The sequence below is a fragment of the Strigops habroptila genome, chromosome 2, assembly GCF_004027225.2.
Source record: "Strigops habroptila isolate Jane chromosome 2, bStrHab1.2.pri, whole genome shotgun sequence".
In the NCBI taxonomy this organism is placed as follows: Eukaryota; Metazoa; Chordata; class Aves; order Psittaciformes; family Psittacidae; genus Strigops; species Strigops habroptila.
The window spans coordinates 115,099,496-115,125,878 of NC_044278.2; the positions used below are offsets into that span (position 1 = coordinate 115,099,496).

General features: G+C 40.0%; 1 protein-coding gene across 2 annotated transcripts in view; it reads right to left on the bottom strand.

Annotated features, from left to right (window-relative positions):
* Positions 1–26,383, bottom strand: part of TMEM135 (transmembrane protein 135) — a 164,266-nt gene that overhangs the window by 54,170 nt on the left and 83,713 nt on the right. For both annotated transcript variants that reach the window (XM_030476721.1, XM_030476722.1), the window contains exon 6: positions 4,637–4,683. In XM_030476721.1, the coding sequence (XP_030332581.1) occupies positions 4,637–4,683 (47 nt within the window). The remainder of the gene's footprint in view (positions 1–4,636; positions 4,684–26,383) is intronic.

Genomic DNA, 26,383 nt, shown 5'->3' on the forward strand with positions numbered 1-26,383 from the left:
TAACCTATAAGGTTATCTCCTCATCTGCAACCCCCTTCCTGTGATACCATGTTTTACTTTTGCTCACACTAAATAAAACGAGCTGATATTTATAGCATTTCTTAGGAGACTGAATGTTTTCATCTACTCACCAGGTCATCCAAAATACCTCAGAAATCATGTTTCATGACAGTTACCAAAACAATGCTTCGAACCACTAACTCTTGAGATGTTTATATAAGGATAGTAAATATATATATATAAACATGGAAAAAACTCTCATCTGTTTTTTCTTCATCTGAATTATTAGCTAATAATTTAATAGTAGAAACTTTTAATGAGCTCTTTTAATTCTACAGCGAATGTAAAAGACTTCAAAATAGTCTTTATAAGAAAGGGGAAATTATTTAGTATTAAACCCATAAAATAGCAATTCCAACTGCTAAGCTTGTCCATTCTACAGTTAAAAAGAGAGTAGAATTAAAAGGCAATAATACCTTTCAAGTAGTTGTTTCTGTACAAAAGGGAGCTGAGGTGATTAAACATGGGACTGGTACCACACATTTTTAAAAGAAAATAAAGGCACTTCGAACATCATGTCGAAATACTGAATAAATTACAGGATATGTGTTTCACGGGGAAAGAAAAGTAAATAGCTGTAATTTGGGAGGCTAGAATTTCATTAATGAGATAGAATAAAGGGCTGCAAACAAAAGGACCTTTCTTAAAGGTTTTCAGTGACTTTATACACATTTCATTACTCCACCTTAATGGCAGTATATGACAGTGCATCCACATTTCACTGTTCTTTTCATTCTATTTTTCATCAGCCATTTTCAATCAATAGCTAATATATAAATGACATTAAGAGACCAAGAGCTTTCTGTTGTGAGCTCTGCAAACCCCGAGTTATGAAAACCACCACGTTCTGCTTTGTGAAATCCCAGCAGTAACTTCTGATTGTCTGAAATTATTGCTTCAGAAAGTAACATTTTAACATTTATCACTACAGAAGGCAGACTTCATCCTCAACTTATGGCCAATCAATCACCAGAACCATCCAACTTCCCATAATAGCTGGTTGCAGCCTGTACACGGAGCTTTCCTTTCGAGGGTTCAGAGAAGAATTAACATATGCCTATTATAAACTGGTGGTATATAGTCTGAGGATTAACTACTATAGCAACCAGTACTGCAGTCTGCCAACACATACTCACCCAAATTGCTGGATTTCCTAAGTTTATGTGGATGGGATTTATATGGAGGTGTTCATTTATTGTGCAGAGATTGCAAGTGTTCTATTACGTGGATTTCTTCAAACGTGTGTAAAAGCAGAGCCATTGCATCACCCTTCCAAAAAACCCCAGCGTAATATTCAAAATCAAACTGTTACTAAAGTAACATCAATTGTATTTTACAAATATTTATTTTACACATTATAGGATTCCTCCTGCTTGTTTTATTCTATTCAGTTATTCTAGAGTGGTATTCTGGAAAGCCAGTACCATGCATTATTCAAACTGAAATAAGATGACATGAAACCATGGCATAATCAAAACCTTTCCACCCATAGCCATAACTCCACGCAAACTGTAATTTATTCTTTTTCTTAAATAGAAGCATTAAAGTGTGCTTTTGTTACAAGACACTCTAAAAAAGGTGCAAATTAAAGCAAATCACACAACATCATATAACATCACAAATGATTCTTTAAGTGGTATTAAGTCCTGGTTGAGTTCAGTGTCACCTGAAAATTCACTCCTAAAGATATGGGAATGTTCCTCTTCCTACACACACTTCTGTATGTGAGTTTTTAGGAGAAAATGAGTGGAAAAGGGAAGAATCCTGTTTCCACTGTGATAACCTGTATGTGTGCATTAAATACGCATACGACTGATTGCACTACACATGTATATACATTACAACTATCCACAAACAAGTGATGCGTCATTTCATCACTTCCAGTGGAACTGAGGAGAAGCATTTGGTGAAAAAAGAGAGGTTTAAGTTAGGAGAAAAGTACCACAAAAGGACAAGAAAGAAAAAAATACTACACTAAAATATGCTTCCTCTATCTCTAAATACAACTTTGTTGCCTGTAAACCTATCATCTGCATTTCAGCTGCCTTTTTCCTAGTATAGTCTTCTATTTTTTGTCCTGTCTGCTGACATGATCTCATTTTTTTCCTCTCTTCAGTCACACTCTCCTTCCCCCTTCCTACTGTCTTCCTTTCTATATTGTTCTTTTGAATTTACCTTTCATTCTGACTCCCTTCTCATTTCATCTGTTCTGCAGTAATTATTCCTGGTTTCTCTTCTACCATTTCAGTGACCTTTCTTTTTATGTCTCTGCTCCCTAAGCAGTTGGTCTTCTCCTATTGTATTTCTGTGACTAGAAATTGCGGAAAACCATTTTCATTCGGTGTGGTAAAAGAGTCACATTTCTCTCTCTACTAATTTTCAGCGATGCCCCTGAGTGCCTGTACCATTAACATGTTCATGTCTTCGCCTGCCTTCCTGTGCCCACTCCATCCGTTCCGCAAGACATGGTGATTTCTACAGCACAGAGCTGTAATACAGGAATCTTTCCAGGTAACATCTCTCTAGTCGCATTCAGCAAAGCACAGCAAAATTATCCTCTTCCCAAGACTTTGCTGGCTGCTGTCTCTGATAGCTTATTACATTAAACATTTCATGTTATGACAGCCATCGATGTGCATCAGCAAGTGGAAGAGACTCAGGAAGTCAAATTGTCCATTCCTTTCCCTAAGCAGCAACACCCATCTTATCCAAAACCTGTTCCTATGGATCTGAAAGGACAGACAACCTGCAGCCCCACCAGGGAAACTTTCCACTGCTTCCTTTTTACTATTTCCTTGCTCAATATCTAAGTGAATTCATTCCTGCTGCAATTTATTGTAAGAAGAAATGTCTTGCTCTATCATCTCTCATCCTTTCTACCACAGCCAGTGAGAACAGACCATTGATTCTCTTCCTCTTTTCAGCACTCTTGTACCTGAAGACAGTCATTCCATCCCATGGAATGAGGTTTTATTTTTAAATCAAGCAACCACAACACCTATCTTTTTAAACAAGCCATGTTTTCCAAATTCAAACCCCTCCCTGAGGTTTCTCTGACTCTTCCCTATTCTTCTTGGCACATAACAATTAAAAAGGATACAAGAAGTAATTCTTCCCTGTGAGGGTGCTGAGGCGCTGGCACAGGGTGCCCAGAGAAGCTGTGGCTGCCCCATCCCTGGCAGTGTTCAAGGCCAGGTTGGACACAGGGGCTTGGAGCAACCTGCTCTAGTGGAAGGTGTCCCTGCCCGTGGCAGGGGCTTGGAACTGGAGGAGCTTTAAGGTCCTTCCAACCCAAACCTGTGATTCTGTGATTCTAATTTCAGAAGAGAAAGTGGTCTGGAGCCCATCCAACTGCCAGTGTTGCTGTGTCAGGTCAAGGAGGAAGTCACCAAATACCTCTGGGCTCTGGTCAGTTCTCATTTAACATCCAGGTTGTCCATAAAACGCTGTGTTATTACCAAAGATATAGATAGGAGACAACTAGCTTCCTCCAAATCATGCAACATTTATAGCTTTGACCAGCATTTTAGTGTTTTGAGATGGTTTAATCAGCATTCATACAGGCAGGCGTCAAACTTCAGCCCTGTAACTCAAATTCTCCAAAGCTGTTATGCCATGACTCTGGGAAGCAGAAGAAAATAAAGCAAGGAGAAGACTACCAATGCAAGGGTCTTATGGGTGGTAGATGAAAGGGGGAATGCTTCTTCGAATGTACTGACAGCTCTCCCTTATCCACAGACTGTTCTTGCCCAATATCCATAAATAACCTGTAAGTAATGGAATTATGAAAAGAAAAAGCTGCAGCTTCCAGAGTTTTGCAATTACCAGGGGATCATAGGGCTCGGAGAACCATAGATGGCTGCATGCCACAGGAATTCTAAGTCACAGGGTTGTAGTCAAAGGTTATTTTAACAAGTAACTTTCCAGCTTGAGATAGAATGAAGAAAATTTGAGAGGCCTGGTATTTAAAAAGGAAGCAATGACAAAGTAAATTACATATATCTTGCAAACCAAGAGAGAAAAAAATTATTTAGTGTCTCATCTGACCCCAATACTGCATGTTTTTAAAGGAGTACAACTGATACCTTGTGAAAAAGTATGTGAAACTAGTTCACTCTACAATTATAAGAAGGTAGTTGCACCTGCACCCATATGAGATATCTGACTGTATTGAAAACTGTTAAATCACATTTTCCTGTTCTCTTCCATTTTCACCAGAAGAAAAAATGTTGTCTTCCTTGCCACAAGCTACTTACGAACATATATGAAAAGCAGTATTTCAGCTGTATCATACTATGTAATGTTAGATCTCCAGGGTCTTAATTATGAGATGAGAGGAGGCTCCTTAAGTAATCAGTATAATCTCCAGAAGATTTCAAACATTTAACTCAGCATTTCTCTTTTTAGCCCAATTATGTTCACAGCATTGGGGTTTTGATGCCACAGAAGCACCAATTCAGAAAGCATGAGCTGAGAATATACAAGTTTGCACATGAAAACCAAAAATCAAGTAAGCTCTTAGAAATGCTGTTTAAAATAATCCTTACAAACATAAATACATAAACTAGCAACGTACCTGAAAAAGAACATGAACAGAGCAGCTGTGATGCAGAACAAAAGGACCTACAAGAAGGAGAAAGAGTGTTATTACATAAAACATCACACTACTACTGTGTGTTCTGGATCATGAAGATTTTACAAGTGTTATAAAAGTTACTCATTATTTATACGCTTGATGGACCAGAATGAAAACTTGCCTGAACCCACTAAAAAGGATTCTCTTGTTCTTAGTGGACTTTGAGCTATTCCTGTAAGAGTTTAAAAACCCTATGAAGTCCAAACCAGTGCAGTGAGACAACAGACATAGAATAAATGATGCCACTTTAAATAGTCTGGAATAAAATAATAACAAAATAAAAATAAAACAATATAATGAAAATAATAAAGCATTAGAACAGCAATTTCAACACGATATGTTGTCTGACTTTGTGATTTATTCATATATCATACTGCTAGTTTCAGTTCAAAAGGCAGGGCAGTTAAGACGCATGTAGAGACAGCTGCTTCTGCTTCATTCCACTCCCAACTGAGAGTATCCTTCCTAGTTTATCTCACTGTTAATCTCACTTGGAATAATCCCACCCTCCTCTAGATTATCAGTGTAATCATACAAGAGTCATTGAGCCAACTCAGCAGCACTCCAGCACTGAGAGGGGAATGTCCTACTTCTTCCTCCTTAATGGGGCTCCGTGCTCCTACGTCCTCCTCTCCACCTGCACAGTGACTCACAAATGCTGAAGAAAATGAACTCAAGGAGGTAAAAAACAGGCAAACCAAAACTTTGGAGAGCTTTCTCCAGTTTGGTGAGATAAGGAGATCACTGGAAGGGTGTAAAAGCACCAAAGCAGGCCCAGGCAAAAGGGACAGAGGGGACCTCTGTGCCAGGAGCAGAGAAGTGCAGAAAGGGTAAAGCCATCCTCCCTGAGATACCAAGAAGATGCTGTGCCCTGACTGTAGAATTGCTTGTACCTACAGCTGCTTCAGGAACAACTACACCATGCTACATACTGCCTTAATCCACCCCATCTTTGCCAGATACAGCTCAAGAGTGAGGAAACACTGTTTTGTTCTAGGTACACTGGCCCCTATTCACACCTTCATTCAGGAGGCAAAAACCTTGGAGAAAAAGCACTTGCACTTACTCACTCTCAACCAGTTTTTGTCATGAGAGGATACAGACAGCTTCAGTGAGAAGAAATGGAAATGCTGGCAGCAGTGTGTATCTGAAGCTTATAAACACGTAGAACAGGAGGCTGCTGCATGTTGATACAGAAAGTGTGATAAAAATTTGAATAGGAAAAGTTCACAATGAATTTCAGAGAAAAAATTCTTACTATGAGACCATTTCCCTTTTCTAAGTTCTCTGGCATGTGACTTACAATTAAGTCACACAAGACATTATAACTTTTACTGTGTAAACTACTCTGTTGGGTTTTATTTTTCCCTTTTCCTTCACCAGTACTATCATATTGTATTATTCTGCATCAAAAATGTGAACATCTGAAATAACTTTACATGAAATCATGTAACTTTATATGAAATAACCTCATATGAAACCACAGTAAGTACAATGGCGTATTTCAGTGAAAGCACCCGTATATTTAAACACAAGTTCTACTTAAAATTTGTGCCCTATCCCTCCAAAGTTCAAACCTGTAAGTGAGAAATGGCAAAGAACCAGTTTTTCGGGAGAATAAAAAACCCAAATACAAATAAACAAAAAAACCCACAAAGCCCCTTGCGCATACCAAAAACACTCACTTCACTAAATAGTCTCTTTTTCTTGCCCTTTTTTCTTTTATTCCTTTTTTACCTTTAAAGTAAGTTTGGTAACAACCTAACAAGTATTTATACACATCATGAAGAATCCCTCTGAGCTCTCTCTTCTCCAGGTCACAACACCCCAGCTCTCTGAGCTTATGAGAGATGCTACAAGCCCTTAATCCTCTTCATGGCCCCTCAGTCCAGCATGTCCATGTCTGTCTTGTACTGGGAAACCCAGCACTGGAGAAACCACTACAGCTGTGCCCCATCTGTACTGAGTAGAGGGGAAGCATCACCTCACTCGACCTGCTGGCAATACTTCCAATGCAGCCCAAGAGGCTGGTGGCCTCCTTTGCTGGCCGCGTTCCCCTTGGTGTTTGCCAGGACCCCCATGTTCTTTTCTGCAAAGCTGCTTTCCAGATGCCCCAGCATATACTGGTACCTGGGGCTGTTCTTCCCCAGGGGCAGGACTTGGCACTTCCCTCTGCTGAAACTTGAGTTCTTTCGGCTCCTTTCTCCAGCCTCTTGAGGTCCATGGCCATCTGGTGCAGCAACAACTCCTGCCAGTTTTGTACCATCTGCAAACCTGTTGAGGGTGGAACCTCTTGTCCACTCATCCAGGTCATCAATGAAGGTGCTACTGACCAGCCTGGACTCCTGGGGTAAACCACCAGTGACTGAACTGCTGGACTTTGTGCTGCTGATCATGACCCATCAAGCCTGCTAAGTTTAGTTCAGCCAGTTTCCAACCTCACCACTCATCTAGCATCCATTTGTCTCTAATCTGTATCCTATTAGGCAAAACTTGGGCAACTTAAAATACTTAAACACCTTGTTAATTAACCTCTATTTACCAGATGCCTTCCAGAACATGAAGATAAAACTGAAACCAATTTCTGCAAATGAGAAGTTCAGGGAATATTAGATGGTCAACCAGGCCACTTCTACTATCCACAAACATACTAGAAAGAATTACTTGAAACAACCAGTTTATAAACATCTATTGACAAGAGGATAAGAAGCAACAAACATGATAAATAAATTAAAATTGCAATTTTCTTCTTTGACAGGTGTCTTAAGGGAAGGAGCCAGTGTAATTGACCTGAACTTTAATGCACCTTTGTGGCAGTTACATATGTGAATTAAGTCAGTGGGCACAGAGCTGCCCGAGAACACTACAGGAGAAAACTCTACTAGATAAAAGTTCATTATCGAATTAAAGGCATTTTAACTGTGGTCACCAAAGAGGTTTTGCTTCCCTCTTCAGTAAGGATTTGAATGATGCAACAGAGATTATGTCATAAATTCACAAAATCCTTTAGAAACCAGGTTTTCATGCAAAGTAATTGAATTGCCCAAAGTCAACACGACGAAATTCAATAAAAACAAACACAAAGTAGTTGGCAGGAGAAATCACATCCATAAAAACCATGAGAAGAAACAACTGTGTAGGCAGTACAAGAGTTATAACAAATTCCACAGAACACAAATAAATAGGCACCAGCAATACAGTGCTGTGGAAAGTGCCGTAAAATATTACACAGTCTTTCTAATGACCTGGTGCAAGCACACTCCTAACTACAGTGTTGGGCACTACTGCTGAAGAAAAGCATAGACAAAGCAAGAAAGTCCAGAAGAGCACAATGAAAGTAACAGGCATGTAGTGTACAAGGAAACTGCTTAAACTAAAAAAGCTAGTGACAAATGTGACAACTACTTTCATATAATTACCATATAATGACAAATCTGTCTCCTCAAGTACAGAAGGAGGAAGACAGAGCTAAATCTACAGTAAAGACAAGGTAGGTCAGATAAAGAGCTCTCTCTGTGGGTATTGATAGACCAGAACTAGTTGCCTGTGAGACTGTGGAATCTCCTTTATCAGAGGTGTTTAAGATCAGTAGAAGCAAGTATCTCCTAGAAATGAGCTGGGCATGTTTGATACTGTCTCTCCCAACATTTGCACAACTGAAGGACAGCAAGATCCCAAGAAAGCCCAAGGAAGCTGTGAATGCTCCATCCCTGGCGGTGTTCAAGGACAGGTTGGACAGAGGCTTGGGCCACATGATCTAGTGCGACGTGTCCCTGCCCATGGCAGGGGGTCGGAACTAGATGATCTTAAGGTCCTTTCCAACCCAAACCAGTCTGTGATTCTATGAAGATGTGCAGCTAAACCTGACTCTTCTACAGGAAATGCACAGCCCAATGTGGAAAGCCCAACGACTATCTTCATACCATAGCACCAAGAACCACAGAATGATTTGGGTTGGAAAGGACCATAAGATCATCCAGTTCCAACCCCCTGCCACAGGCAGGGACATCTTTCGCTAAACCAGGTTATTCAAAGCCCCGTCCAACCTGGCCTTGAATGATTCCAAAGACATAGAAGGCAAATGGTTACCTATAGAATTTTTTGTAGCATCCTCAGTACAATATACAATTCCTCTTCTAGACTTAAAAACAACTATACTAAAAAAAGAGAAAAAAATACTAAAGCCCACAGAAATATAATTCTAAATACTGAGTGAATTTAAGCCTCGTGATCCATGGAGCAGGAAGCCTTGTTCGGGATTTTTCTTGCAGAGTCCATCACTTTGTGATTTATGACAGAAGGTCAACAAATTGTGCTTGGCAACACACAGACCTTGAAACTTTCCAGCTGCAGAACCAGAGACACCAAGCAGACAACCTACATATTTCTAATGAGAATGATATACCCTAAATATTTGGGTACTTTTAAAGAGATGCACATAGATTACACCAAAAAGTCCCTATGCTCCAGGACGGGTTAGCATATTTGGTGTGTAACATAAGCACTGTAATTTAATTGATTTTATTGTACTTTATTGGACTCCACTAAACCTTAATAAAAAAGGAGGAAAGTTGCTGACAAAACTTAAAAGACGTTATTTGTTCTATATCTCTGCTGGCTGACAAAGATTTTTCCTTTCAAGAAAGCTCAGCCCTCATATAAAGAGCATCACAAAGCGACATTCAGCAGTTCTGAGCACAAACCCAAAAGCTTTGGCTGAAAGCAGTTACCAGCAGCCCCAGCTCACCAATGACTTGCCCTTGCAGCCAGACAGAAATCTCGGACCAGAGAAAGGAAAAATAACAGACAAAACTACTAAACCCACCCTTGAGTCTCATGTATTCAGACTTTCGTGCATGTTACCTAATCCTAAGGTTATGTGTAGCTTCCTTAAGTATTTGCACTGTAGTCAGATTTCCTGGGGTACAAGAAAAGTCTCTTACCAGAGGCTGCTGGTTCTCCCTTTCAGCCAGAATAAAGAGTCGGACTGAAGCCTGTCATAAGGTACCATAGACCTTGTAACTAAAAGGCAAAGCCCTGAAGATACACATAACCTATGTAAATAAAGACAGGAGAAGGGAAAAAGGCAGATCAGTGATACCAGCTGGCAGAAGCGTGTCAGAGCCACAGTTCAACACTTAATACTGTTAAACCCAGGCCACTGGAGACCCGAGGCTGTCTCAGCCACTGGCACATCAACACTTGACTTCCAGCATACCCATGAAGCCTGAAAACCACCACTTTCTTGATCAGCCCCTTCGCAATGTATGTGAGAGCTGTATCTACACTTGAAGGTAAGAAAAGTCAAGTTCCTACTCCTAGTAGTAGTTCCTGAAGGCTGTGTGCTACAGAAAAGAGAATTCCCAGCTAAGGTTTGTCTGAGGAAACTTCTATTGGTAAAACTCACGGAAAATTAACAACCCAGTTAAAAGAAGTCCCTCCAATAATTATTACCTGAGACAATTTCTTCCAAAAGTTACACATAAGAAAAGCAGACTTATTATTATACATTTTTTATTAATCACTATTTAGTATTTATGCAAGTATGGCCATAGTAATAAGGGTTTAATATTAATATGTGTTTGCATTCTCAAATGACCACTTTTTAATAGAGATTTTCACTTTTACAAGCATTTTGTGCATTATAGACATACACCTGGGAGCTGTGTATAGTGGTCAGTCACAGACTTTTACTCTTAAAATACATGATCCAGAAAAAAACCAACCTATTTTTAAATCCTTAAAACAAGCCATTTATCCACAGAAGAGCTTACCGCTGCCTCTGCTGACAGAAGTTATAAGCACGCTTTTACATTTATACACAGTAGTTGTAGTATCTTTTATTATATCAGTTAACATTACCAGGGATGAAGGAAGATGCTCCATCAGAAATTTTGAGCACACAGCCCATTCTTCAGACATGAGAAGGGGGTTTTGTGACCTTTATTAGACCCAACCCATTCTGTTGGGTTTAATAAAAACAACCCTAGCTTTAACCATAAATCCAGGGAGCTACACAAACCGCACTGTAAGTTGGTACAATACTGGTGCAATCACAGAAATCTGTCTAGTGTTGCTTGTGGTTCCTAAATTCTATTTGAAGACATGTTATTGCTCCAGTAAGAATGCTTTCTACAGCATTTATCACTAATACTATCCCTTAAGCAAGCTCAGTTCTAATAAAATAAAAAGTAAATAAAGGAATTAGACATGCAGATTAATGATCAAGAAAATAACTGTGAATGGAATAGCTCTTTTCCACCTGCACATTACATAATGTGACTCGCAGCACCCTAATCACTGAACTGTCTTTATAAAATTTATATGCTATTCTATTCAAATAACAAAACAGCTGGTTAAAAAGTGTCACATTTTCTATAATTTTCTAGCAGTTAAAGGCGATGGAAATCACAGAATCTTTCTGAGTAATTCCACAAAGATGCTAGAAGTCATATAAAAGATACCAGAAAGCTCATCCAGCTCCAATCCCTGCCACGGGCAGGGACACCTTCCACTAGAGCAGGTTGCTCCAAGCCCCTGTGTCCAACCTGGCCTTGAACACTGCCAGGGATGGGGCAGCCACAGCTTCTCTGGGCACCCTGTGCCAGCACCTCAGCACCCTCACAGGGGAGAACTTCTTCCTTATATCTCATCTAAATCTACTTCTTCCAGGTAATTTGTTTTTACACAAAAGCATAATGGCTTATGGAAAATGGTTGTTGTCCTTGATCAAGCTCAAGTTTCTAGTGATCCCAAGAGAAACATGCCAATTGAAAATCCTTAAACGGATTTTCTCCCTGGACATTTCAGGTTATGCAATGTTTTACCTTCTTTCCATAGTAAATCCTGTCAGATCAAAACCTTTATAACACTTGATGTCCTCCTCTACTTGACCCACCGTATTTGGAGAAAATTTCATGAGCTATCAAAAGTACTGGCGAAAACGCTTGTCATAACCTCGGTCATCCACATAATGATTTATTTTTCTAGTTGAGATTAAGTAAGTTCTAATGCAACGCAGCATTGCTGCTGCTTTATAGTTTATGGGCTTTATGAAAATGTAGAAAACAATTTGTCTGATCCTTATTGGGCACCGGGCCAATTTAGCTACACCTACACCACTTGAGCTGTTAAGAGGCTCCTGACTTCTTATTGCCAGCAAGCCACAAGCAATCTCTAGATAAGATCAAAAGAAACACTAGTATGCGTTATTAAACAAGAGATTATATAGATTCATGTTAAAGCACTGTTGTTTGATCGTGATTAAATGATTACAATTGGCAAATGTAGATAGTAACTGAGCCAAGACGGGAGAGCACCTGCCAGTCTCAGAAGAGCATGAAAGAATAAAAGAGAAGATTAAACCCTTGCTTTTCTAGTTCACAAATTCCACATCCATATGTATAGTTAAGCATTGCAGCACTCTTCATTTGATTTCTCTAAAAACACTTGTCAAGTCCCTTCCCCTGTTTTTCATGTTCTCTTAGCCCCAGCAAACAAAGCTACAACATACTGTAACGGAGCCTTGAACTGCCACGGAATAAAGCTCTGGATGAGGGACACTTCATTGTCAAATGAAACAGCAGTACCTCACTACTGCACCTCACTGAAAAGAGCCATTTTAAAGTATATCATGGAATAGCTGGTCCAGGCTCATTTCTAAAACTAATCCATCCTTCCACACATAACTTAAAGGCAGCTCTAACACTGAGCAATGGGGACTCTCCTCCGATCCTATTCTGCATTTTCCCGTACTCCCAGGTCTCCACGTCGCACCCCATGCTATAAAACATAACCCCTCAATTATCTCCTGCAAAAACATCATTCTCTTAGGCTGCCACACAGCTGCCTTCTCATTTCAAGTAGTTTCTAACTAGGGAAGAATAGTGTACGTACACACACACACATATATACATAGAAAGCAAGTACAATACTTTATAGCTACAGAGACATCAAATTATTCGTGAGGATTGCTCTTTCTTGAATTTAAGAAAGAAAAATTGATCTGGCTTAGTAATAATTACAAGAGGAAGAAAAGAGCAAGAGGAAACTCAAAGCAATATATCACTCGAATGAGAAACTACCTTCTTGAAACAAAAAGCAACTATTCTAAGGATAATGACTTTCAAAAATCAAGTCTTTTATTTTTCCCACCCTGTAAGCTGCATTTAAATTAAGCAAATTTATTTTCTTCCCCACTTATCTGGTCAGATAACACTATGGACTCAATTGCTCAGCACACAGACACACAGAGGTTGTTTCTGTCTGAGAACCAGGAGTAAGAGGGAAACGCAGTAAGGCAGGACACAAGAACGACTCAATACCTCCCCACCTTCCCTCTCTCTGTGAGGGCAATTAAACACAAAGTGTGGTCACAGCATCACTTGTAATTCTTCATGGTGCTCAGGCACTCAGAAACTGAAACAGTCCAAGTTCCTCTGGCTTTCAGATATAAACAGTCCCTAACTTGTGCAAGGCTAATTGTGATAAAGACCAGTGCAGGAACCTCTGGCATTTCATTAAATTCTTCAGAGATCTCCTAGCAAAACAGAACAAAACAAAACTCCTTCCCCTTCCCAGCAAAGGGTGTTATGAAAATATAGAGTGAAGCAACTGTTATGGGAGTTATGTTCTTGACCAATACCTCACCAAAAATACTGTGTACAAAGAGAATTAATACAGTTAATATTTTAATAGGCAAAATCCTTGAGAAGAATAGGTTCCACAAGACCTAAAATTCATACATATATATATATAAGGACATGCCAGAGACAGTCCAGCAAAGGACCACAAAGATGATCAAGAGCCGGAAGGAAAGGCTGAGATAACTGAGGTGGTTTAGTCTGCAGAAGACCCAGGGACGGATGTACAGTCTAAGATTGTCTAAAATTGGGTCCCTGCAACACTACTACAAGCTGTAGTAGTGTTCCTCATGACAGCTACACATCTTGCTGTGCAGGTTTGCTCACGGCTGGGCCGTGCTGTAGGCTCAGGCTGCAGCTCCATGAATTACTTGCAGACAACATTGGTTTACACAGTCACCGCTCCACCTCCCCAGCACCTTTTTTTGCTGGTCACTGCCATGAGTCTTCTGCTGGCACCGAGATGCACAGAAAAGCAGATCACAGACCTGATCCACCTGTAAGGAACTATTTTCCCCTCTCAAGGACTGAACAGGGGCAGGAGCAGGCAGCTGGGGTTCGCGCCTGCCTAAATCAGCTTAAGCCACAGTGAGATCAAATCCCAGCCTGTTCCACACTGCAAACCCCCAACAACGCAGCCAATTCAACCAGCACGGTCCGAACCTCCCATCTTTATAACTCCGATGAGCAAGTGTGAAGTAGTTATGAATTGTTTGTATAGGGATACTTTGAAAATGCAGAATTAGGAATAGGCTTGAAATAGAACGTTGCAAATGGAAGCTACAAGAACCCTAATATCTCTAAATATTAAATCCATATGTAAGCTGAAATTTAAATCTGGTTACTTACCCTACAAGAGCATTACAAATGTAGTAAATACTAAAATAACAATAAATTTTCTTAGTAGCCTGTGCAGATGTCTCAGATTAGGCTTCTGAACATAACTCCTTAGCTCATGTTATGGATACTGTCCAAGATTTCATCTCCACCATGAGGATTTCTGCTTGTCTCCTTCTTCCAGAGCTCATAATCACTGAAGAATTACAAGGTTTGATATTACCTTAGTATCCAAAAAGGAACTGGAAGGGATATTAGTCTTTAAAAGTTTACAGGTGTTGAAATAATTTCCTTGCTGCAAAGCACATGTATTAAAATAATACTCCAAGCACTGGATTCTGTGCAAGGCAGCATCATGAAAGCTGCTGTATCCAGTAATCCTTCAGACTGGTGGACATTCTAAACAGTATCAGAACACAATGAAACTCTGATAAGCATGAAAAACCAGCAAATGGACAGGTTTAAAGAAGAAACAAGTCATCTATTTTGATAATTTACAAATAAGCAACAGGGTTTTTCACCACTGCAACCACTTAACTATTACACCAAGTGGTGTATTTGATACCTAAAGTTAGATGGATGAATTTTACAAATAGTAAAAACTTCAGCATACTCTGACCTACTGAAATTAGTGACAACACAGAAACAGGGCACCAATGTTATTTTAACAGCTGAGCTAATCAGCTGAAAGATAAGGTGACTGTTTGCAGGTGAGGCGCTGGCACAGGGTGCCCAGAGAAGCTGTGGCTGCCCCATCCCTGGCAGTGTTGGATCTTTAAGATCCCTTCCAGCCCAAACCAGTCTGGGATTCTATGATTTTTCAGGCCCAACATCTTCCTGACCCACATGCTGAAGCCTGTGGGTGCCCTCTCTGTTCTGCAGGTAAGGCTGTGGGACAGAGGCAGGTAGGGCTGAGGAAGCCAAGACTGCAGCCAGGAGAAATACACGTTCAAGAACAGCTCAGGAACTGTAGATTTTATTTCTTAAAAATAATATATGACTAGCAGCCACCTACTACAAACGTTTTATATATAAATATACACATACAAATATATATACATACATATATCTTCTACGTACACATAAATATATACATACATATATATATGTATATACATATATATTTATACAATGGCTTCAAACTTAAACAGGGGAAGTTTAGATTAGATATAAGGAAGAAGTTCTTTACAGTGAGGGTGGTGAAGCACTGGAATGGGTTGCCCAGGGAGGTTGTGGATGCTCCATCCCTGGCAGTGTTCAAGGCCAGGTTGGGCAGAGCCTTGGACCACGTGGTTTAGTGCAAGGTGTCCCTGCCCATGGCAGGGGGGTTGGAACTAGATGATCTTAAGGTCCTTTCCAACCCTTACGATTCTATGATTCTATGATTCTATGTGTGTATACATATAAATATATACACATATAAATATATATCCACATCTAGAAAAAGCATTTAAAATTGATTATAATTCTGTATGTGAATGCATAAATCCTGGCACCGTGCATATGATGTCATGTAACATCAGGTTTTCTGAAAACTACTTTGGCAGTTTTCAACAACACTGTGAGCTACATTTGCAAGCAAGAGCCCCCTTGAGAACGTGAGGAGAGGGAAATCATATGGTAAGCTAAAATGCAGGAGCCTCCCAAATGGAGAGCTGACACTAGCTGTCATCGTAAGGTAGTTAACTCCTCAGGGTAATGAGGGCTCTGTACAATTAACATGCTAGGACAGGGATATAATCACAGTTGTTTGGAAGGGGGTGAAAGCAGAGGCATCTGTTGCATGAAGAAGTTCATGCTGCTATGGAATCACTTTTCAGTGAAGCTTCCTGAGACGGCACAGATGCTTCTGTGCCACAGGGAAGGAAGGATGTAGCACACTGGAAAGTTCTCACCACAGATGTCTACTCCATCCCAATGCCAGAGCTGACCTTTGCTTCAGCTTTGCCTTGCAGCACCAAAGCAGCTTGTGTGAGATTAAAGCATCTTCGTGGCCTCCTCTGGACTCAACAGCTCCACATCCCGCTTGTGTTGTTGCCCCCAGAGCAGGAGGCAGGACTGCAGAGGGAGGTCTCACAAGAGCAGAGTAGAGGGGGAGAATCCCCTTCCTCAACCTGCTGCTCACACTGCTGGGGATGCAGCCCAGGACATGGTTCATTTCTGGGCTACAAGCACATCCTGCTGGGTCATGCTGAGCTTCGCATCAACCAACACCCCCAAGTCCTTCTCCTCAGGGCTGCACTATTTTAAACCATTCTAACTAAATTCACAGTGCCTTTCCCTAAGTTATTATTAAGCTGTAAGATTCTTGGACCTAATAAAGAGAAGCTTAAAACTGATACAGAAATCAGTGATAAAATAATGGTGTTTTAATGAAATACTTATTTCAGCAAAGGCTCACACATCAGGAAACGTATTGTTCTTCCATTTCAGAACTTTATTACATCTTGATTAGGGTAAACTGTTTACACTATGTTATACTTCTCTTTCTCCCTGGGGTTTTAAAATTGCCTTGTTTGTTTTACCAACAATCATGTAAATGTTAGATGATCTGTCACCTACTTCTTAACACAGAAGTTCCCGGTTCAGAGAAGAGCTTTGGCTCTAGCAGAGAAGCCAGATTAATTTTCAGCCTTTCTGCTTCTGTTACTCCTATGATAACACAGCAAAAAAGAATAGCAAAACAACAAAAGTCACATGAAATAAGGTTAATGTAAGATTATGTAGATGAGAAGAGCTTCAAGCAGATAAAGCTCAGTGAGAATCTTGCAGTAGCACCTCTTCTGCTCGTATCTTTTCCAGTCTAAACCACACAGCCATCAAGTACCGCACCACTACTTTCTCAAATGTTCATAAACACATTAAGCTCATGACAGGATTTAGTATTAACAAAACTATACCAGAAACAAGATGAATGAATTTTTGATCCGTATTTCACACTTAATTTGCTGCAGAATCAAAGCTAAAATTGAATAGAAGTACCAGGTCTACACCATCAGATAAAGGCTTAACTGATGTATAATTCTTAACCAGAGGAGAAAAATAGGGATTATTTAAGCACTTTCACTGATGCTTTCATTAATGAAACAGCTGTATTTAATACAGTTGATTACTCCTCCAAAAGATGTCAATGGTTATATTGTTCCCTTTAAAATTAATGCTATAGATTTGTCTCTTCACAAAACTTCACACTTTTGTGTTGTATTTTCTTCCCCCCCAATATTCATGTAATTCTCAATGCTGAATTAGTCCTGAATGTCACCGAAGTCCACCTCACCTTAACTTGCCTGGTGAGCCACAATACAAGTACTCACATTTGAAAGACCTGTTTGATTTGGCTGACAGCAAAGGAGGAACAACCTCTAGTCAAGTGCAGTAACTTTACAATGACCTCTCCTGATAAGGAGAAAAACTGAAGGAAAGCACATCAAGAAATCACTCAATACACTGAACAGTGTGAAATGACTTAACATGAACATCCTCAAACACAACACCAAAGAGCACAACCCATTTCTTTATGCTATCCAGAACACATCTCCTGTCCTTTTGAATCATCTCATTAAGTGTTGCTCTGAAGCACAAAGACACTGAGTGAAGCTTACAGGGCTCCACACATCACTCTTTCAGGAAACATAATTCTCTATCTCCTGCATCTACAGCCCACAAACAGTGCAGGAGACCAAATGATTGGGTTATGTCCTAGCAGTTAAAGGTGGTTTTGATTACAGGACAGGCACTTTGAACAGCAAAAGGTGAAACGCACTCATAGCTGGTCATGAAATATTTGCTCCATTAACCTGACTCAAGTCTTCCCCTCAAATAGCCACTGAGAAACTCCGAATTTCCCACAGCGAGGTGTATGAACAGATGAACTGCCAACTAAGTAAAATGGCATTCAAAATGGGATTACCTGAGAAAATACTATTTGAACTTCAAAGATGGATGATTATAATATAAATGAAATCAACCACACATCCTCGTGTATAGGGATGACCAGCTGAAAACACCTTTTAATCTCTCAGCTAATGCTCTGCAGAAACACTACGAGGAACAAACTGCGGGGCCAGTCCCCTACTCCACCAAAATATGTTACCTTGATATTAGTGTACTCAACAGCAAAAATGAGCTACAACAACATCTAACTGCAATGCAGCAACACTAGAATCCTCTCTTTCCACCACAAATTTAGCACTTTTAGACCGTTAACGCTGAAACCAAAAGCTGAACAATGTCACAGCTCACTGTGCTATTATATCAATGGGTGAAGAGAACTCAGAAAGAGCTAAACCCAAAGTGCAATGTCTTTCCTGCAAATTGCAGCAATGTAGTTGAAATTAAACTCATTTTAGTTTAAAGCCTGTTATTACTAAAAACTCTTTTTAAAAAGTCAGCAGTTTGGGCATAATTGTATTTCTGGCCTGTTTCCTCAACAGCCTCAGCAGCCTTTCCTGTAAAACAGCTTAACTGCACATCCTACTCTGGAAAATGACAGAGCGCATAATATCACAGGATCCATCACATGCAGAAGATGTGATTTTTTTTCTTTCCCAATAGGACACGTAAGAATAAATCAATCAACAAAAAAATTAACCAGCAAATCTTAGTGAAAGTATCCTGGAACATAAACTTCTTTCTGCTAACTTAATAACAAAGACACCTGGGAGAAAGAAGACATTATAGGTTATCTCGTTGAATTTCATTAGTCCATAATTAAGGGAATGTTTTCACAAATCGTCCTGAAATCTTCCCGTAAACTGTTATATCACCATTTCCAGGGATTTTAGTCATTTCTGTGAAATCCAAGGAAGTAACAAAAGGATTTTATCTTTACTTTGTTCCCTTAATAGCAACCACACCAACTCGCCACTGCCCAGCACCACAATCGCTTGCACTCACGTTTGCACAGGCAAAAGGCTGGCACAGGGAGGCCAAGAGCTGCTTTTTTTCCACCAGCCAACAAGAGCTGTTCAACAGAGTATGAGCAGAAGTCAACAAGCTTACAGTTTAGAACAGGCTTATTAAAAAGCCTGGAAAAAAGAAAGTTTTGTTGTTGCAGTTGTTTTTCATTTTCTTTTCAGAATATATTGCCTGCCTTACAGCCTTCTACCACTGTTACAACTATTATTAAATTACTCCTTATAAAAAAGTCTTATTAAATTACTTCAGCAATGTGGTCTAGTGGAAGGTGTCACTGCCCCTGACAGGGGGTTGGAACTGGATGAGCTTTAAGGTCCCTTCCAACCCAAGTCATTCTATGATTCTATATGATTCTTGGCATCTGCTGATGGAGAGAGAAATCCTTTGAGCTTACAATCACCTTTATCTATACATCACTTCCTACTTTCCAAAAGGTATTTCCAGCCTAGAATCACCTCTTCTTTTTGGAACCCAGAAGAAAATATGGTGTGTTCCCTCCACAGGCTCTCACAGTTATTAATGGCTAAAATTGTTCCTTAGCTGGACCAACTTCCTTTTCACACTACGCAAGTTCAGGTGGTGGTTAAACAGAAACAGCTTTTTAACCCACATCCATTAAAAGTAGTGAAATAAACTATGTGCCAAACATGAAAAAGACAAAATCTGAGACAGAAGATCCCCAAACACGCTCTTTTTCCAGGAATTATTTAAACAAAAAGAGGTTGGGAGCAGGAGAATATTCAGAGATTCAAATCTGAACCTAAACCCAAACCAAACTATGCGCAGCATCCTTGCAGGCTGCTCACAAATCACCGGCCTCTAAATTAAACACAGGAAACAGGAAACACCGTGTGACCCCCCCTGTATTTGTCATGATTTGCACTATTGTCACTATCTGCAAGGTATGGTTGACCTCACATGGACCTCGGCGCTCCTGGACCGCAGGGAATCATTACAAAAGTGAAAACAAGGGAGACAAAAGCAGAGCCCAGCAGAGCAGAGCAGGCAGCACATGTCCCAGTGCAGCGGGAATACGGACTGGCAGATCCAGTTACACACATTCAGGCAAGTATACGCCAGTGTAAAACACAGAGTGATAGTTTCAGCTATCAAATTACAGCAGAAAACCCCTCATAGAAATACAATGCCATTATACACAACCCGGACAATACTCTGATACATTAGTCATGTTACAGACATTTGGCTGGAAGTTTGAAAATAAATCTAACCGTTTTGGTGGACAAAAGTGAACTATTGTGCTCACATAAATCTCTTTTTAATAAGTATCTTGCAATGATGTTTACTAAAAAGATACTTTGTTCATACAATCAAAATGATCCTATCGTGTAGTAACAGATAAAATGATTTGCATTAGCGGCATTTACATTTTTAACACTTCAAGTTACTTACTAGGCATCAATTACAGCCCCTTTGAGAACAAAAGAAATAGTGAAAGAAACTCAAAACACTGTTAAGAGGAGCACATAAGACTTGGATATATTCTCTTTGGTGAAAAGATACTGCCAGTGGACACACAAAGGGATTCATGCCGAGGGGAGGCATCAAGAAATAAAGTAAAACACCAGCCATAAATTTTAAGTGGGGGTCTAGAAAACTATTCCCGACAATGGGAAGCGCTCAACTTTACTCATGAGTGCATCCAACTCCTGCACTGACCAGGGCTTGAATATTTAAAAGAAAAACACATAGTCTTTATTGTTAAAAAGATGTTTCAAATCTAAACCAAGGGGAAAACAACATGCTCTTATCTCAGTTCATAAGCTTGAGTCTTTGAGGTGCTCTCTCATACTTGACGTGAACCCACATGTTACATTGGGTTGCTGGGTTTTTTCTGAACATCAGAACGCCGCTTCTCTGAGCAAACTGTTATCTTCGGAACCACCACTGTAATTCTCCATTTCAACTCTAGTCAACTACAATGCTTTGAAGCAGGGGACAGCCTGTTCCACAGAGTCCAGAGCTCCAGGTGAGTGCAGAACACACTGCAGAGCATCCCATTACACAACTTACTGCCTTTGCTGCACTCACTGCTGCTGTTTTGTTCCCGTGTAACTCAGCAGCTTCTGTTGCAGGGTCAACACAACTTGGACAAAAGTCTGCTCACCATAAGACAGTTCATAAAGACTCAGTAAAATATATCAACTATCCTGATTCGGAGTAATCACAGAATCACTGAATGGTTTGGCTTGGAAGGCACCTTAAAGATGATCTAGTTCCCAGCCCCCTGCCATGGAGAGTCCATTTTGTTCTCCCATGATATAAAGGTTTCTTCCACATCTACTCACCCAGGACTTTTCTTTTCAGACAGGAATATCACCTCCCCAGTTTCTATGCCCTACCTCCTTATCACTTGCCATGAATCAAATGCTACTGCACAATTATGCTGTTGAACCCCTGGAAAAAGTGAAACTTATAATCAGCATCTTTCCCCATTCCTTCCAAAACAACTGAACAAAGCAGCACACAACCAGAAGCTCTTCATCAGATGAGAGGGATTGCACAGAAACAGACCAGTAACAACCCTTATAATACACAATATATAAAACACTGAAGAAGGCAACAGCAAAAGGTTGACAGGGAGGCAGGAAAGGAGTTCAGTTCTTCTGGGAATTATAAAAGAGGGTGGTTTTGGTGGGGTTTGGTCACTGTATAAACTGGCTACTCCCTAGCCTGAGAGTGACATGAAAGATGCATTTCCTGAAGCAAAAAGGAAAAAGGAAATAACGATGAAGACACTGATAGGGATAATATGGAAGGGTTCAACATGTAATTTTAAGTGAAGAAAAAAAGCCAAGAATGCAGGAAAGGAGAAATATTACAAGAGGGATGCAATTTCAGTTTAATTTTTCAAATGTTTTAGAAAGGAAGTTAGAGAACAACTATAAGGGGCAATGTTGCACCCAGTAAAACTGATTTAAACCCTCTAAATTGCAGCCAGGATGATCACAGAGGAATTGAAAAAAGACCCATTAGAGCCAAACCCCCCCCCGTCTGAACGGCTTATTTACTATGAAGTAAAACACAGGTTACCTGAGGAAGAATAATTCACCAGTACAACTCTCAGAAAATGAAACAAAATGGCAAGAACAGCTTTACAACTGTCCCATCATCAGTGGAGCTCGGCAATGCTGGGCTAGTCATCAGTCTACTCACTGATATTTAGGACTAATTAAACCTGTCAGGACAAGGAAGGGGAATAAATTAGTACACCATTAAAAGCCCTTTTCAACCCTAATTACAAGCTGCCTTGCTTTTGTCAAGAAAAAATAACATGTGTTAGAGGTTTTCTGTTGCTTCCTTTGTGTTCAAGAGCTTTAGTTTAAATTGCAAAAATAAGAAACTGAAGTGAGCCTTGTACAAGGTCCTTAACTTGGTATCCATGTACAAATATTGTAACATCAAAGTGACTCTCAGATTGCTTCCAGAACTTCTGGCAGCGTTTCATACTATGTGAGGAACACCTACTTCACTGCTGCGGCAATGAAATGCTTCTTCAAACACCGACCAATGCTGGGGCATAGGACCAAAGGAGAAGCACATATAAAAATATTGTTTGGGGGAAAAAAATCACAGACCATTCTTACTATTTGGCTTCTTAAAGCTAAAACCAAACTCACAACACAGACATGCCACAATAAAACAGAATGAGGGCTTAATATTGGCTGATTTTATATAAGAAGCCTACGTGAATCTGACCTGAGGTCCTTCTGCTTTTAAGCAGAAATAAACCCAAGGCACAAACCAGTCAAGATGAAGCAACTTAAAGGTAAAAATGAAATACTTCAGAACTTAATTGTTATCTTCTGGTTTGTTTTGAAGACGTATCTTCTATTGGAAAGCTCTGATATCAAAATCAGGAGCTTTCTCAAGTCTTACCTATAATAAATATTGAATCTCTAGCAAAGGCTTTTTCTTTCTAATTAAATATTTGCACTAAAGAGGCTTTGATCAACAAAAAGACAGCCTGACACATTGGATATAAATCCATGGCTCTTCTGAAAGGCTGTAACTTTGCCAATTCTATAGAAAAAAGGATAAATGGATACATAAAATAAAACTCTGAAATATTTCCTCTCCCCCAAACATTGCACCATTTTTATCTGCTTCTTAGGTCACCTGAGCAGAAACTACTTTAGAATCATGGAAAACAGGACAAATCAGGTCTTATCTTCAAAGGTGGTAGTGGGAAAACCCAAAGGAATTTCAACCCCCTGAGATATCAACCAAGAATTTAATTACGAAGTGATTTACGACAGCATTTTGATACCATAATCTGCCTACAATACAAGAATAGGTCAAAGAAAAAATTCAAGCAAGCCTGGTTCATTAGTGTATCTTCAAACGTTTAATACCTGTATTTTCATATGTTTAATATAATGCCAGATAAGAACGTCAGAAACAGAAATGCCTTTTTTAAGAGATCTTGAATACTTAAGATACTTAGGATACTCTGGGGGAATTACTAGAGGCAAATATGAACTCTCATCTATCCTGGGAAAATGCCTGAATTAGCTATTCCAGCAATAAGAGCAACTTTGACTAATTTTACCTCTCCAAAAATCCCTATTTAGGGAAACTCACATTCAGCGCTGTGGGAGCAGAGACATCTTAACAGCAGACAGCACAGAAATTATGTTGTAACTTACAGACAACCTTTCCCATAGTCTTCTCCTGATCAGATGGTTACTTTAGTCCAGAGTCCCCTTCAATAGGATGACCTGGTCTTCCCAGTACCACTCCAGCAAGGCTCACATCCTCTAACCACATCTCTCTGCACACAGCTCTCACTTCAGGGCTAAAGCTACAGAAGCACAGATTTGGTGGGCTATTTCTACTACTTGTAAGAGAAGACTTTGTCTAGATGGCACCTTAGAAAAAATAAACAATTGTTGGAATACTGAAGAAAAATGGGGATGGGAGAAGATGCATGGACATCAAGGTGCCTGGGGCAACCTGCATTGAGTTTCTGGGGCAGGGATTGCTTGGCTGCAAGTCTCTGCCAGGCCACTTCACAGAGATGAGGCAGGACTTCTTTACACCAAGGGGTACGAGCACATATTGCTGCACAACCACTTGGAAGGACAAAAAAGATGCCAAGGCAAAACTTAGAAATGTCCTATTTTATAGCACATCTATGGCCCATAAGGTAAGGAAGGGCAGTAACGTGGCATCTCCGAAGTGACAAGGGCTGGTTTAGTGTGAGCAGAGCGAGACCTTGGGCTAAGAAGGTACTAAGACTTGTTAAAACTATACCAAAGCAGGGATTACATGAAGTACTAGGTAGCATGCACAGGGCTGGTTGGCCACTCCAAACCCTAGCCCATGATCTTTGGTGATCATCTGTTTGTATAAAACCACCTCAGGGTAAGTGACACGGAACCAGTTTTTAAGCCAGTTACTTGTCACCATGTCCACTGCTGAGCAGCACTTTTAATAACTGCTGTAGTAAAATCTTGTACTATAATATATGCTAGAGCAAAACTTATCCCAAAGCATTCATTAGAGTTAATAAAAATAAATCTCTCTACAGTGTATTTTAGAATAAATAACCTTTTTTTCCCCTGCATTAACTGATAAATTGTCATATAAAACATCTGTGCAATGTTAGCAAGTGGTATTTTACAGTATCATGTAGTTAATCTCAAATGAGACTGCATTTAATACAGTTCCACCAAGCTGATGAATGCAATTTACTATAATGGCATATTTCTGTCTTTTGTGTTACAGTTCCATCAATCAGAACAGTATTTCCCATATTGAAATAATAATTTTGTGAACCTCAATGCTAAATGCTATATCCAGAAATTCATGTACTTGAACTGAAAGAATTTATATCGGGAGATTAAGTTATGAAAAGATACTAAGGCAGTTTCACAAGTACAGTTAACTGCTGAAAGGACATGCTTTGTCAAACAGATAGTTAATGTCTCACACTGAAATTACCCCTTGACAACCTCTACCAGGCCGTATTGTTCATCAGCTGTTGCTTTTAAATGGCTCTTTTGTATCCAAAATGAAACTAGAGAATGAACTTTAAGATGTTCTGTGGCTACCAAGAACATGGGAAGAGAAACCGATCAATCTTTCCTTTACACATCATCATCACCATGCAAATAAAAAGTGAAGGACACTCACTTTAAGCCTCATAAACAGTTCCAGGGTCAGATTTGATTACTTAAAGTTCTGAGTTTCAATAACTTCAATAGTTTTTTCTTTAAAAAAACCCCACTTTTTATTAAACATATGTGCACACTTCCAAACGTCTGGAATTCCAAGCACTTTTCTCATGACTGGAAAATTCTACACACTCCTGATCTGCTGCACACAGTCCTTGCAAAGTGAAACCCAGTTCAAGGGCATGCAGATGACACACGGAAATTTATTTGTCTACATTTTTCTCCTAGATTTACACGAAGTCCAAGGAGCTGTAAGGAATGCCACAGGAGAGGAGAGCACTGCATACAACATGGTTACTGAAAAGAAATACCTCCACATCTGCCTCTGCTCAGTTCCATTCTGTGCAGACTGTAAAATGACACAGCTCAGAGAGGAGAAAATTCAGAGCAGTAAATTAAGAATGACTGTTGAAGTCTCCTTACAAACAAGTTAACTGAGATCTCCAATCCTTCCAGTATCTGAAGGGGGCCTACAAGGATGCTGGAGAGGGACTCTTCATTAGGGACTGTAGTGGTAGGACAAGGGGTAATGGGTTCAAACTGAAACAGGGGAAGTTCAGGTTAGATATAAGGAAGAAGTTCTTTACTGTGAGGGTGGTGAGGTGCTGGAATGGGTTGTACAAAGAAGTGGTAAATGCTCCATCCCTGGCAGTGTTCATGGTCAGGTTGGAAAGAGCCTTGGGTGACACGGTTTAGTGCGAGGTGTCCCTGCCCATGGCAGGCGGTTGGATCTAGGTGATATTAAGGTCCTTTCCAAGCCAAACCATTCTGTGATTCTAATCCATGGGAGTCAAAGCACCTGCCAGAAGGAACTTTAGGAAGAACACTGTTCATCTCTACCTGTATTACAAACACTTCAGTAACACACCAAAGGAGGCAGCAATGCTGTTAACGTTATTACAATAAAGCACCAGCTTTTCCTTCCAAGCTTCCAAACTTCAGTGGAATCCTAGCAGGCAAAGCGGTATGATTCATCTTGTATCCCAACAATGTTATTAGCCACTAAATTTGCAGCACAAAGTTGACAGGGTGCCTGAGCATTACCGTATCACTGATGGTTGCAGAGAACAGAGATTGCTAAGGCACTGGGACTA